Source organism: Chiroxiphia lanceolata, chromosome 27 (genome assembly GCF_009829145.1).
Source record: "Chiroxiphia lanceolata isolate bChiLan1 chromosome 27, bChiLan1.pri, whole genome shotgun sequence".
Lineage (NCBI taxonomy): Eukaryota > Metazoa > Chordata > Aves > Passeriformes > Pipridae > Chiroxiphia > Chiroxiphia lanceolata.
The window spans coordinates 139,424-154,703 of NC_045663.1; the positions used below are offsets into that span (position 1 = coordinate 139,424).

General features: G+C 44.3%; 1 protein-coding gene across 3 annotated transcripts; it reads right to left on the reverse strand.

The window, feature by feature from the left end:
• Positions 1 to 356: 356 nt before the first annotated feature.
• On the reverse strand, positions 357 to 15,080 carry LOC116799130 (guanine nucleotide-binding protein subunit alpha-11). Of its 3 annotated transcripts, none has more exons than XM_032712005.1 (7): positions 14,892 to 15,080; positions 10,465 to 10,649; positions 9,062 to 9,216; positions 8,227 to 8,355; positions 7,176 to 7,305; positions 6,262 to 6,415; positions 357 to 4,684 (listed from the first exon to the last, which is right to left on the reverse strand). In XM_032712005.1, exons 1-7 carry the CDS (start codon positions 15,025 to 15,027, stop codon positions 4,494 to 4,496), a joined length of 1,080 nt encoding a protein of 359 aa, XP_032567896.1. In that variant the 5' UTR covers positions 15,028 to 15,080; the 3' UTR covers positions 357 to 4,493. The 3 variants fall into 3 exon arrangements, with proteins under 3 accessions (XP_032567896.1, XP_032567897.1, XP_032567898.1); XM_032712006.1 differs by lacking the exon at positions 14,892 to 15,080 and adding an exon at positions 14,393 to 14,708; XM_032712007.1 differs by lacking the exon at positions 14,892 to 15,080 and adding an exon at positions 14,237 to 14,364.
• Positions 15,081 to 15,280: the final 200 nt, after the last annotated feature.

Here is a 15,280-nt window from a genome sequence, read left to right on the forward strand (position 1 = left end):
GCAACAGATATCTGTTGGAATTGTGCCTGCAATGGGCTGATGCTACAGCAAGGGGTAGCAGCAAATACCAACAACTTCATTATGCGATTCTACTCCAAAATCCCAGAAAACTTTAAATCAAGATGCCACCATTGCATACCTGCACCCCAGTCAGTGTTCACACTTCAGGATTACTGGTACAGTGCATTATACATAGTTACTGCATATCAAAACACGCTTTGTTTCCATGCCTCAGGGTCCTGATTTTCTCAGCAGGAGGCAGATCCTGCTTCCATCAGCTACAGAACTTGCTAAGCCAACCAGGGAGGAGGAGAGGGGGAACGAGAGTGAAGAAACACACGCTCAAACACCACGACTTTTAGGAACAAAATTTATTCCAATTTCAAACAGAGAGTTTATTTCAGGAGAAAGATATGAAAATCAATTTCCATCAGATATTTCTGTAATAAGGGTGTTGCCCAGCAGTCAGAGTGGGATCTTTCCAAGAAACAATCACACTCCTGGACTGGAATGAGACAGTTTGGAGTCTGAATAGATCCTGACACTGGGCATCTTATTCAGAAACTCCTTTACCCTACCCTCTTCCCTCCCCACCCCCCAACACGCACAACAATACATGCATTGCAAATTACAAGGTTTAAAAACAGCATTTTATATAGTATCTTTTTAAATAGGATAATGTTTACATTGTCTTAAATCAGGATCCTATAATATACAAGTATAACCAAATAATTTCCACCACATTGGCACTTGTAAAGAGTCTCTGGCACTACTAAAGAAGGGGCATTGGCACAAACCATACTCTTAAAAAACTGGGTGCTGCATAACACACTTTATCTCTGCTGGACTCTAATGACCTGGGCTCTGTACAGGACAATACAATGGTCAGCACACTCTGGAAGGTTTTTTTTTTGTTTTGTTTTGGGTTTTTTTGTTTGTTTGTTTTTGTTTTTTTTTGTTTTGTGTTTTTTTTTGTTGTTGTGGTTTTTGTTGTTTTTTGGTGGTTTTTTGGTTTTTTTGTGGGTTTTTTTTTTTTTTTAACCAATAAAACACATGAAGAAAAACCATAGTTGAACACAAGGCCAACATTGCTAGGAAGCAACAACAAGAGACCAAAGAATCCAACTTGAGGAGAAAGGGAAAGGCAGGAAGGGAAGGAGCTATCTGACACGCAGCAGGAAGGGGCTTTTGCTCACCAGATAGCCAATCCACATGGAATGGTGCAAGGAAACGGGATGGTCCTCTGCTCACTGACTTCAAGTTTCAAACTCGTTCAAAGTATGTTGGTTTCTTCAGCAGAACAAAGATTAAAAGTGCACAAGGAGCAGAAGTTAGCCAGGAGACCACTTCCTCAGACTCTAGGTTCCCTACAAGAACGCAGTTTTACCTCTTTTCTGAAAGTCAATCTGTTGTCTCAACCTGCAGAAAATTCCGACAGGCCTCACTTCCAGAAAAGATGATATAGGCAAATTTGGTCTAAGGTTTGGCACTTTTGCTAGGGCAAGCATTTGCCAGCCAACAGAGACTGGAGCCAGTTCTGCAGGAATGCTTTGCTGGCCAAGCTGGAGGCACACAAGCTACTATTTACTAAGAAAAGCATGTGCTAACACTGGTATCTTCTCACATATGATACAGTCATAGACAACTCCAGATGATGTGCACAAGTCTGACCCATTCCTACCCCAATTCAGAATGAGGTTTCAGGAACTTGGGAGAGTCACTGTGCAACGCTCTGCCCTCCCCTCCACAATGCTCAGCACATCGAGCCAGTGATCAGGCCAACAGCTACACCAAGCAGGTGCTCCATAAGGTACAGCACATCCCTAAATCTTTGTGCCCATAGTCTCCCACAGTTGCCCATGATGATGCAGAGTCACTCTGCAAGAGACAGATGCCAAGATCCCTCCTCCAGTGCCAGGGCAGCAGCTCTTAAAGAAGGGGAAGGTAGGAAACAAAGACAAAAAGTTTCTGATTCAAGTGGAAGTACCACCATCATTCACCTCGGAAAAAAAAAAAACTTCTGGGAAGTTATTTCCAAGAACCTGTGTATCTCAGTGCCAGGTTCATTGCTGGCAACAGCTGTAGTGTGAACCATTTACAAAAGGATCACAGAAGCGTTAAGAGGCTGGTGCTGCCGTCTGCTTCAGAGGGACAGCACTTAGAATACATGAAGATGATTATAAATTCCTCCTTATAGGACAGTTTCTACAAAATGGATCATTTTGACATAAAGATGAAAAAAAAAAGCAGTAAAACTGATGCAAAGCTGTCTGACACATGGGAATCCCTCTCATTCCTCCCAAGGGTTAAATGCAGTCCAGAGCATGGCTATGAGATGCTATGTTTTCCTCAGCATCACCACTTGGCTAGACTGGCTTTTTAACTGTTTGTCCCATGGCTACTGTTCCAACTTAAGCTCTCTAATCACTTGTAGCAGTGCTTGCCATCTTCTGTAGTGCCCTGAGGAACACAGAGGCTTCACTTGGCTATTCTGGAAATCCAGAGGGATCTATAAATAAAATTATTCAAAGTTATGTCCCTCCATATTTTAGTGTTCTAAATCAAAGCATCTTAAGCATCTCAGACAGTTAGATTTACATGTTGTGCAAAACACCGATGTAGTGCACTGTCTACAAAACAGACAAAATATCAACAGCCCCTTTCAACAGTGCAGCTCATTTAGTCTTTTTCTGCTGGCAGCCTGCTAGCCTTCAATGGGGCAGTCTGGCTGATCCAGAGATTTTGGACCCAGTGCTATTTGTTGGAATTGAAACAGAAGCATTAGCGATGGCCAAATGACACATGTCCAGATGCGGGTCAGATCTCCCTGCTTCACACTCACTTCTTGTCTTGCCACTGCACTTCTCGGCCAGCAACAGCTCCTCAGCACATCTGTTGACTTGCCTCAGCTCCTTGAAAAAGCTTTCTAATGTGCAAAGGCTTCACATCTTTCCACTTAGTGGAGATTCAGGTGGCATCTAGAATTCAGAACTATTTCCACTCTGCCTTCCACCTGCACCAGCAAGTGCTGCTGCCTCTCCCCTCCTCTCCTGCTGAGCCAAGTGCACCCACAGCAGTGCTCTCCGGGTTCCACAGCAGCTGTGCTCCAGCCACGACCACTGTAACTCGGTTATCACACCCACCCAGGAGCAAGTGTGTGTGCAAGTCTTCCAAAGAGGAACACAGCAGCATGTGCCACAGGGGAATGCATAAAGAGGGGAGAGAGAACTGCCGCTCCCTCCAAGAGCTACTCTCACTCTTCTCAAGTAAGAATCCTACCAGTGTCCCGAAGTCTGTCACCCACCAACTCTGGTCCTTTCTAAAACTCTGCAAGCTGGACAGGAGTGAGGAATTCTTACTAAGTCATTCACACATTGGCACAAAATACAATAAACAAGGCCTGTTTGCTACTGGCAGCAAGAAAAGACCTAGAGGATGGCACAGGACTAAGATTTTCAATCCAGCCAAAGTCTGATGTTCAAATGCCACAATTACTCAGTGTGCTTTCGGAAACTGCTGCATAGAGAAGTTGTTCATTGATGTCATATACTCTACTCAACAAAACCTATTTTCTCTCAGCAAACTGAGCCTTGTGAGCACACAGCCACACATTTGTGGTGTGGAGGGGGATGTGTGTGAAAAAGAAACAAGAACTAAATAAAATAAAACAACAGAACAATTACAGTCAGGCACTTCCCCAGGCTCAGCAGCTATTGCTCCAAGAGCTTCCATCATTTGTAGTCCATGAACAAAATACAGCAACATGTAGCAAACTATGTATAGAACATCAATAATTTAAAAAAAAAAAAAAATCACAGTCTCCATATCTTTTATAATTGATAAGAAAAAAATAACTCAGAACATATAAAGAATGGAAAAGTGATGGCTTTTTTTTTTTTGTTTTGCCATTTTTTTTGCACAACAGTTGGAGAGCAATTGCTCCTCCCCAACATTTCATCACAGTGAACCATGGAGAGTGTCCTGGGGAAGGGAAGGGAAAGGAGGGGGGAAGCAAGCAGATTTAGCAAATTACACCAGAGGCACCCTATAGCACAAGGCAAAGGGACCAGTAGCATTCTGCACTCCCACTGTCCAGTGAATTCATAATCTCAGCTGGAAAGTGTTTTTTCTATATATACCATGGAAATGAAAGGGGGGAAAAAAACCCGGTGGCTAAGCAACAAAGGAAAGACCAAGATGAGACTGCCTTAGCTGCTTGGCAAAAATTAAGACGTAAGCAAGGTGCTGAAGAAATGAGGCATATCCCCGTTAACTGTGAAATAAAAGCAATTTGTTAAAAATATGAAATCAACTACTCTGTGGACAGAGACATGAGACTCCAGGATAACACTGAGCACTTGCCACTCCACAGATCAGACAATTTGCACTCATTACATCATCAAAAATTAAAACTTTTTTTCCTGTCATATTTAAAATTTCTTTTTTTGTCTTTCTTCACAAAGAAGCCTCTCAAGGGGCAAGAGCAGAGCAGGTCAAACCAGGTTGTACTCCTTCAGGTTGAGCTGTAGGATGGTGTCCTTGACAGCTGCAAAGACGAAACGGATGTTTTCTGTGTCTGTAGCACATGTGAAATGGGAATAGATGATTTTATCACTGTCAGGATTTAAATCCACAAACATCTTGAGGATGAACTCGCGGGCTGCCTGTGCATCCCTCTGTGGGCCTGCAGCAAACAGAGACACCAGTCAATGGATTCATTCCAGTGCATTCCCCAGGCTGATCCATCAGAATAACTGCCAGCCTGCTTTTTCTTATGGGTTACAGAGCTATAAAGAAGAAATTAAGATCATTTATGATATAAAGGTCTGAGGAGCTGGAGTGTCTCAGGCTTTTCAGTTATCTAACCAAAACCCAAAGCTGGGCGCTTTGCAGACACCAAGGGGTGTGCTTTGGAATCCAGACCTTGGTAAAACCCTGGGTGGGAGGGACAATGCTCTCTCCTGGAGATGGAATGAATACTTCTTCCTAATATACAGGTGGATCTTATAGGCTGAAGGACACAAGCGTATGTTTTGGAAACAAGGGTTATCCTCAGCCAAAAGTGCAGCCTGTCCTAACTGGTTGGTCAACTCACAGAAGCTAAAAACTGGAATTTTTGCCAGCTTTTAATTCATATTGCTGACAACTCCCAAGAAAATAGTCACCTACTGCTATTTCTTTCACAGAACTGCTGTTGTCACATTCTGCATGGCAAATATCACCTCTTGAGGGGATGTCTGATGGGCAACCTCCAACTCACAGGCCATGCAGCACCCCTGAAGGAACTACAGTGAACACTTACAGGAAAAAACAAAAGTACACGACACTCCCTGACGTTGAGATCTGTCTCCAGTTGTTAAGCTCCATTAGAAGTAGGCACTGTCTGGGTGGCAGCTCTTCAGCCATTCCCAGCCTGCTGTAAAAACACGGTGTTCCCACCAGTGCCCATGCTGGGGGCACAGAACTCCAGATGTAGGAAGACAACTAACAAGGAGCAATTCCATTAGTCTTTTAAAGGATGAAAGCTGTTAGTAAAATGGCAATTCTTCCTTTACCTCATACTTTTAAAGCATATAATGACAGAATTAATACATGAGAGCGTGGCAAGAAGTGTGTTGCTTGATCTCCTTCTCCACTACCTTTATTTTCAGCCCTGTACAGATGTTACCAGCCAGCTTTAAATGCACTCAAGTGAAAAGCCTGAGATACTATTTTGGCTACAGAACATTGTTTCAGATGGGAATTTCTCTGTTTCACATAATCTTACTTTCCCACAACAGCAGACGGCATGTTAATAAGAATTTCACGCTGCCTGAGATTTTTCAGCACCATCATTTGAACAACTTGGGTATTTGATCAGTCAGTTTCTCAGAACAAAGACTCAAGTCATCTCTTGACTAGAGGTTAGAAGGTTCAGAATACCAGTAAATTGCCATGTTTATGAAACTAGTTATATGCACAAGCACACAGGGGAGAAAGTTGCTTTATATAATACTATGGTACTCTGCAGTGCATACTGGAGGGGGTAATTCTTCATCTAGGAGAGGTTCATTATTTGATCATTCAATCAGATTCCAGTTGTCTACATACGATTAAGATATTTTTATGATTTTTTTATTGCTGTAGGCATTCTTCCTCAAATTAAGATGTTTTTTCCGTTTCTAGATCCTAATTTTCTTTGGAAAACAAGAAAGTTCTAACCAAACCACCTCCACATCTTATTCTAGATATATATAATGTACCTCCTTAAAAATCACTCACCATCAAACTCCGGGAAATAGTCAACGAGGTGGGAATACAGGATCTTGTCTTCCAACAAATCTTTCTTGTTGAGAAAGAGGATAACAGAAGAGTTTTGGAACCATGGATAAGTTATAATGGTTCGAAAGAGAGCTTTACTCTCTTCCATTCGGTTCTGAAATAAGAAAAAGAAAGCCTTATTTTCACAAATGAGCACTAAGATGCCTTTCTGCTGCCTGCACACGTACTCAGATCCATAGTGATTCAGTATTTCAAACACTATATACAGAATACTTTGGCCCTAGGTAGGTTCTGGCTCAAACTGCATCAATAAATGGAAAGGAAATGCAAAATCTGAGGGACTCCAGCTTCGTTTAATTGCCAAGCCATTCATATCACAACACTTAAAAGCCATTTCATGCTTTGACAGTCATATGTGAGGACTGGCCAACGATACTTTTAGAACATGGTTTGTTTAGTAGAAAAGGGGTAATTGCTGTTATCTAGTAGCATTTTTTTTATTTATTAGCAAGTGCCAAAATTCAGATTTGCACCTTCAAAGAGCCCAGTTGCTACCTAACAAGACAGCAGTCACAACCCAAAGTACCCCAGTGTGGTAAGAGGGACATGATCTGAGAACATGCCTCCCCCCACAGTGCCTTCCACAGCACACAGGGCTCCGTCACTTCAGAGTATTTTGGTTTTACTGGGGAAGTGGAGATGATGCGAGTGCCCTCTGCATTTTCCATTCTCAGGGACATCATGTCCCGTTGAGGCTAATGTTCCCTTTGCAACAAGAAGAACTGAAGGCCAAAACCAACAATACTTGCTAATCCAACTTGGCACCAAGCACTTGGGTACCAAGCTCCAAGGAGCTAGGAAGACATTCCGGCTTTCCTTCTACCCTCCTGCAGAGTCCCCATTCTTTGACTTACCTCGTTATCCGATTCCACCAGAACTTGGTCATATTCACTAAGTGCTACTAAAAACATGATGGAAGTCACATTTTCAAAGCAATGGATCCACTTCCTTCGTTCTGATCTTTGACCTCCAACATCCACCATTCTAAGGAAGAGAAGTACATACAGTATCACAGAGGTACTGCAGTTCTCTGTCTGAATGCAAAGGACCAGCAAATGATGAGAACGAATGCAGTTCTTTACCACTGTTAACATGTCACAGGGATGCGACAGTATCTGCCTGCTAACAAAACCGGCAAGTTTACAAAATATCCTGTTCCAGAAATACATCAAACTGAAAGAATGGCGAGTGATACCAAATTCAACCTCCTGATACCAGCATTACCATTTTTGTTGCATTCTGCTCTGGTTTGCTAACCATCAGTCCTGAGTCTGAAAAAGATGAGTCCTTCAAAACTGTCCTCTGTCAAATGAGCAAACTACTTTTATTTTTTACTAAAAAACCTCCTTGCCTCAAAGCTTCTCAGTGTTGTGCTCTTCACACCAGGCTTGATTGCTGGCTTAAGCCTCTCAAGGCCATCTGTTGCTGCACCAGCAGAGACAGCAAGTTTTGGTGTCATCCTGAGAGCACAAGGTAGGCACAGAAAACCATCTCCCAAGGCAGATGCTAGGTGTGACATACAAGAGAGTATTTCTTCCTAGTGGAAGAAATACTGGTGGGTGGCTTCAGCTACCAACACTTCACTCAACTCCCTCACAAGCCACAACTTCAGCCTCAGATGCCAGCAATGCAGTCCTTCCCAGGGAAGGCACCAATTCCTGCAAGATGGTTCACTGGGTTTTAAGCGCCACCGATTCAAAAGCAGGTTCTGTTTTCTGGCAATCAAAACGTTGGACTATCTCCATTAGAAGAATACCTATCAGCAGATAATTCCACAACACACACATCCACTCAGAGCCTCTCAATCAAGCACCTGGACACTCTAAAGCAATCCATAACTTATCCCTTCTGAAACCATATCACCGCTCTCTCAGTTCAGCTGTAACATGAATACACCTTCAGTACCTGAAGATAATATTCTCTAGGTCAAAGGGGTACTCTATGATACCAGTTGTAGGAACTCTAACCCGTAGCACATCTTGCTGAGTTGGTAGATATCCTGGGGTAGCAATACGATCCACGTCACTGAGATAGCTACAAGGAGGACAGTGGAAAAAAAAAATACCTTAGGTTGCAGCACATAAACATACAGATGTAAAAACTGCTGCATTTAGTCATTCCCTAGTGTAACAAGAAAGTTAGAAGTCACCTGAATCATTTAAAATATGATGTGGAAAAGTAACAGAATACATCTTTGGGGAACAGTAATTCACCAGCCAGCCCCCTTGGAGGATAAACAGATATACTAAGGACAACTTTATCAACTCTGTATAGCAGTGTGGAAGACAATCTTTACACAGAGAACGTTTAAGTACAGTGGATGCTTCATATTTCAGAATCAAGTCTCATCTGTAGCGTAGAAACATATACTTATTTACTTATAAAACATCTTCTCTATGTTGCCAAACTTAATGGATTTTTTATTAATAAAGTCTAAGTTACACATCCACGTACACCTGTAGGCCAAAGGACAAACCTGAGGAGAAAGAGCAACACTCCTGCTGCCTAAGAGCCAGGACCAACATAGATGGCAGAAGGTAGAGATTCTGGCCTCAGGTATATCCAGAAGCAGATGTGTGAACAACTGCCTTTAACACCCATCAGAACACCTCACAGCCTCATGAAAAGCAGCAAATGGTAAGGAAACAAACTCTAGGCTTCAATAAAAAAAATTGGACAGGTATAATTTGTTAGACCATCACTCCCACCTACCAGTGCATGCTCATGATTATATACTTACTATTTAGCTGAGTCAGAAAGCTGATATTCTCTTCTCCTGTCATAACACTCTTGTATTCCAGGGTCATTCCACAATGTTTTAATTGCACTTACATATGGCTGCTCAAATGTCATGACCTTTTCTACATCCACTTCTCGGATCAGCACTGCATTGGCCTGGAGATTGAAAAAAGAAAGAAAAAAAAGAAAAAGTAAAAAAACCAAAAGTAAAAAAAAAAAAAAAAAATCAAAAAAACCAACAACAACATCAAAGCAAACAAACAAACAAAAAAAACAACTAAAAAACCACCACGAACCTGGGGGGTGTGGGATCTGTGTCAGAAGGAGGGGGCACTGGTCACGGCAGGAAACAAAAATTCCCACCCTACAACTGCTAAACAAAGGAAGGGCTACAGTCATTACCACAGCCTGTGGCATCCTTGAGTGACTGTCCACATCCAGCTGCTTTCTGAAAGGGGCTTTTGCCAATACCGCCAACCCCAGGAAAAATAAAATCCAAAGCCAAGTTATCTGGCTTTATCTTTATCTTATGGTAACTGCACAAGTTATCATAAGTGAAAGCTGGCACCACCATGCCCCACGTAAAGCACAGGCAAGGCAAGCTTCTTCACACCCTGCCCATTCTCATCACAGACATAAAAGGTGCACCATCCAGTCCCTCTAAACAGTTAGTCAAAATCAGCTCCAAGATACTGTGTGATAGAAGAGATAAAATACAATTTCACTTCAAAATATTAAGGATACTATGCATTAAAAGAAGCAAACTATGCTAAAACCCCCCTATTTTCCTGGCATACCCTCACTCTCATTGTCCTCCCCCTCAAAAAGCTAAAATAATTTAGACCAGATCTGGCTGAAAAATTAATTCCTGGTCCCAAAATGAGTAAGCCAGACTTTAGCTTGGATAATGTTTCTGTGGTTGAGACCAAAATCCTTCAAGAAAGTTTTGTACCCTTGGTCAGCAGCTATCAGAAAAAAGGATGGATTGCAGGAACAGGGATAACTATCAGCACAGGTGTCTTTTGGGTCCAGCACGTATTTTGCCAGCTTCGATTTCCAGTAAGTAAAGTAACTCACACAAAGAAAATGCCAGACACGTTTAACAACACTGAATCCTGGAAATGAGTAAAAATACCACCCCTCTTATACCCTACATCATATGCCAATCCTTTGCTCCCACCACTCACTACACAGACTAGTGCACCAACCACCCAAAGCTGCTCTATCCCTTAACACAACCAAGTAAATGGAGTCAGGTATCAAGAAAATGTCACAAAATGTTTATGGAAAAGAGGTCAGGGAGATTGAGGATGCAATGCAGAAGGACACAAACAAACAGGAACTTAAAGTCAAACCCTAGAATCCTCACTGCCTAAAGACGTGCAAAAACTGTGAGACACTTACCTTGTTCTGTTCATATTTGTACAGAATCTTCAGGGTTTCCATGGCTCTTATCATAGACTGCATGGCAGTGAAGATGTTTTGGTACACCAGCTTGGTGAAGCCTTTTTTGTCCTCTTCAGAGTAGCCTGAGCCATGAATTATACGCATTTGCTTAATGAATGTGCTTTTCCCACTCTCCCCAGTGCCTGCAGAATGCAAGAGAGTGCATTAGGAGCCATCACAAGCAAGGATCCCAACAGAATAACGCAGGCACTTCATATCCCAAAGTTCCTATTACTATAACCAAGCACACACTACTCCCAGCCACTTTTTTTAGTTGCTTTCCAGAACGGTAAAAAGACAGCCTGGGTAGGCCTGCTCATCCCCACTACAAACCTGACAGCATGGAAGCTTGTCCTTTACAGAAGCCCTCAAAAGCAGCCCTGGTACTTATTCCAAATCTCAAGTTACAGCCACTCCCACACGTTCTGCGTCAAGAGGCCCTTGTCCGTCACACCTGACCTATTCCCAGATACTCCAGCAAGATGCTACAACCACGGCACCAGGCAGGAAGAGCCTGGGCATGCTCTTCAGCTATTAAAGCACTACAGACCGAGATGACAGTGAGTGCCAAGGGAAGCCCACTTGCACAGCAAAAGAGTGAACTTCCTTTCGCTGTAACTTGGCACAGAATGCTCTTTACCTGATAGACTACACGTCTTTGCATAGGAAAGAATTGAACACAACAGAAAAAACCCCAACTCTAAAGGAGAATGAAGCTCAAGAAACTACCTGCTTATCCATCTGACACAAACAACTTAATCAGTGCGTCTGCCTCGTATCCCAAACTACTGTGCAAACGTAGGGTTTGTTCTCAAGGACAGAAACAACAACCCCGACTGTGACCCAATGCATCTGATCCAGCTCACAGCCTTTGAGGACGAGAGAGTTAAAGATGGTGGCTGACAGGAGAGCAGAGTAGGCCACTGCTCAGAGCTGCCGGTGCTGTGCCGGGGTCCCCAGGGATCCCCTCGGCTGCAGCCTGCTCGGCAAGGCCACTGCTTCCTCCTGACACAGGCTCACTGTCGGGCCTCGGAGCAGATGGGAGGGCAGGACACAGCATGTGCATTACATAGTCTAGCCCTTCCAATGCTGGCTTCCTGCACTGTCACTTGGGCAGGTCCTTCCACTCCTACATTTATGGCCCCGGAAAAGTGTCATTTAACATGTGAAGTCCAACAGGTGATATAAAAGGACAGTGGGAACTTTTCTAGCACAGTAAGTACACCATCAGACAGTACCCACACAGTCACACAGCCCTGTTACATTCACAATTCAACTGGTATTGTGGGAAGTTCCCTGCAACATCCGCTCCTTGCACACACAGTCCTTTGTGGAGGGGACACATGGGCCAAGGACGCCCTTACCTCCACACTTCACCCCATGAGCAACAGCCTAAGGGGATACCACTGACATTTCTGTTGAATGCTTTTGTTCAGCCTTCTAAAAGTTGCTATTGATATGCAGGATACATAGAAAAAACAGCGCTCTAACACAGTAGCCCGGCTCACTTGGCTACTGAGACCAAAAACTCAACTGTATCCCATCAGTGACAAATCCTTTTGATCTGCAGTTAAAAACAAGGATGCTTGCAGAGCCCTGGTTCTCACCACAGGCACCACCAGGTACTTCTCACACCAGGGGAGAGATGGATTCAGACTGGATGTCATTCATCCCTGTACACAGCTACTACTCTCATGTAGATTCTCAGTTACATGTTTATCCTGGTGGGCTAAAAGGCAAACAAACAAATAAATATGCTCAGATAAAAGCAGCAAGCACCTAACTAGAAGCAGAATGTTTGAAATAAACAGCAAGAACTGACAGAAATCATGTCAGCATAGTCAGAAATTATGCCAGCATAGCCAGAAATTAACATTGGAAATACTATTAATATGCAGCAAACTATCTCCATCTCAAACAGAAAGGTATACCCTAAGTGGGGGAAAGTTTGGAAACTGAAATCTTTTCTGGTTTCTCTCACTGTGGTGAGAAATACTTCCTTGTCTTTTACCACAGTGACCAAAACTGAAAGGGAAAAAAAAAAAACCAAAACAAAATGGTGGTGCTTCGAAGCATTTCAACAATGAAACCATAAGAGAAACCTCAGCACCAGACCTTTGCTTGCTTCAGAACTTAGAGAGTTCAAACACAGATTCTTCCTGTCACTCCATCATCCTCCCTTTTTTGGTTCGGGGGTTGTTTTTGTTGGGGGGGGAGGCGGGTTGGTTGTTATTGTTTGTTTTGATTTTTTTAAAAAGGTGCCTCTTGCTTTCCCCAAGGCCACTGACAATGCAGCACAGCACTACACCAGCAGGTTACAAGCTCGAGTGGGCAAGATCTACAGCTGTAAGGGCACAAACCCCCTTTTAATATGACAATGTTGGGAAAGGAGATAATCTGAATTCACTGTTTCTTCTATCAACACGTGAAAGCAGCAGAGTTTACAATAACTCACTAATGACCCCCAAGTACCTCACAGGCACTTGTAAATACATTACTGAGTCAACAGTATCCCACGTTTAATCACAAGCAATTTTTGTACAAAATATTCTCCTCACCCAGTAAAATCACAAATGACTACCTTATACCAGAGGGCAATGTCCAACACCTTGAATTTCTTATTACCAGGTTCATCACTGGTTAGCACTGTTATCCACGTCAATTTTCTGTTTTAGGCTTTAGCAAAGTAACTATCATTAGATGAAGTGAAAAGAAAAATTTAACATGGTTTCTTACAACAAGGTGAATACTCCTTCCATACTCTCAAAAGTTTGGAGATTTGGGAAAGCCCTCTTACTAATTCAATCATTAATACTTGTGAATCTTAGAACTCCACATGACAGGAGCAACACAGAAATATAACAGCAGTTATACCAAGGAGAGAGAACACGTTACCTGCCTCAGCTGAAAGTGGGCAATGTGCTGTATGCAGTGAAAAGCATCCAGTAAACATTGGAATGTTGCTTATCCAATAATAACCACCTCATGTAATTTATTTTCTTATTTGATGCTGAATCTCACTTAGCTGTATCTTTTAGAAAAGCAGAAAGGATTCTCAAGCAATCTGAATTATTTCTAAAGTGAAATCTTTAGATCCAGTGGGATCTTCTTAACCCAGATCTATTCTATAGTGCCAGCCTATTTTGAAGCAGCTGCTTCTGTGGAACTGTTTTAGGGAAGCACGAGAGACACCCCCTCCCTCATCTACAAGCCTTACAGAAACTGCCACAGCATCTCTGAAGAGCAGAAACGTCAAGCCCTCGATTTTACTTTTCACCTGAAGAACAGGAACACATCAATTATGACAGATTTGCAGTGAGAAGGACAACCGTGGCCTTCACTGAACAGTTATCACCAGGCACCACTGGAGCCCTTCAAAGGGCTGGGCATACACAGCCCCCCCCACTTCTGCAAAGTGCTACGTTTGTTTTCACAAGGGTCAGCTTCATTTGTACCTTAATGGTTTGTCAACAGACCCCAAGTGAATAAACTCAATCTATCAGATCTGCTTCAGATTTCAGCTTAAGATGACACAGTATTTAAGCCACAAAGCAGAATATATTTAACACACAAGCAATGATAAGTCACAGTACCCATGAAAAGTGTAACTTAAGTTTAAATCTGGGGGCTACCTAGACATGAACATCAAACTCACTGCTGAGGAAGATGTACATGCCTGCAATCTTCGCTGGCTGCTCTGGCAACTGATTACCCATCCCTATACACTCACCTAAACACAGCAGTTTTCCATCTGCACAGAGAACACTACTATGTTTCCATATGAAGACCTAGATTCTTATGGCTGCACAGCTGATCTCCTCCTCTGAGGGCAATGCTAAACGCTACAGACATTTCCTCATCGAATACACAACTCCTGCATTCTTACTGTCTCCTTCCACTTCAGAACCACTACACCACGCTGCCAGCCCTGCCGGCTCTCCCAGGGCTGTACAAGTGGAACTCTGTGGCTTAGGGGCCGGAGGCCAATTTTTCACTCAAGGCCCAGGAGTTCACCGACAATACTGGAAACCATCAACTCCATCAGCAAATTTTCACATGCTAAGGAAGGCCAGCACGCCCCGAGAACCGTTTCCTCGAGACAAATTTCACGCGCGTGTGTGCGTGCCTGCCTTCGGAACCAGGAATTTCAGCTACTTAGTTCCTGCTTATGTCAAAATCCATTTTGACAGCGAACGCATCACAAAATCAAACAAAGGGCAGCCAATGAGGCGGCCGCCCCGCACGGCTCGGGAGCGGCCCCGAGCGCCGGGCTGAGGCGGTGATGGCTCCCGCCGCTTACCCGCCACACCCGCTCCCCGCCTGGCCCGGCCACCCGGACCTGCCGAGTCCCGGGCCGGGCCCTGAGGCGGCCCCGCGCTCCTCACCCAGCAGCAGCAGCTTCAGCTCGCGGCGGGCGTCGCGCTTGTCCCTCCGCAGCTGCTTCTCGATCTCGGCGTTGATGCGCTTCGACTCCTTCACCTCGTCGCTCAGGCAACAGGCCATCATGGACTCCAGAGTCATGGTCGCGCCGCGGCCGGGACGCCCCCGCCCACCCCCCACCCCCCCGGCACCGACCACCGTCCTCCGCACGGCCGGGAGCCCGGCCCGGCCCGGCCCGGCCCCGCGCCCCCTTCCCTCCCCACCCTCCCTCCCTGCGCGGCGCCGGCCCGGCCCGGGCTCGTCCCGGCCCCGAGTGCTGCGGCCGGGCCCAGCGCCGCTGCCGCCGCCGCCGGCACCTCCGCCGCCCCCGCGCCCGCGCCGCTCCCGCCCGGCT

What these genes read in the sequence shown, in the direction of transcription:
- LOC116799130 (XM_032712005.1), bottom strand. Translation starts at nt 15,027, where the DNA reads ATGACTCTGGAGTCCATGATGGCCTGTTGCCTGAGCGACGAGGTGAAG. An exon ending in ACAAATATGAACAGAACAAG is followed by an intron (nt 9,217 to 10,464) that starts GTAAGTGTCTCA and finishes TTCAATCTCCAG; the next exon opens with GCCAATGCAGTGCTGATCCG. An exon ending in CTTTCTGACTCAGCTAAATA is followed by an intron (nt 8,356 to 9,061) that starts GTAAGTATATAA and finishes TCCTCCTTGTAG; the next exon opens with CTATCTCAGTGACGTGGATC.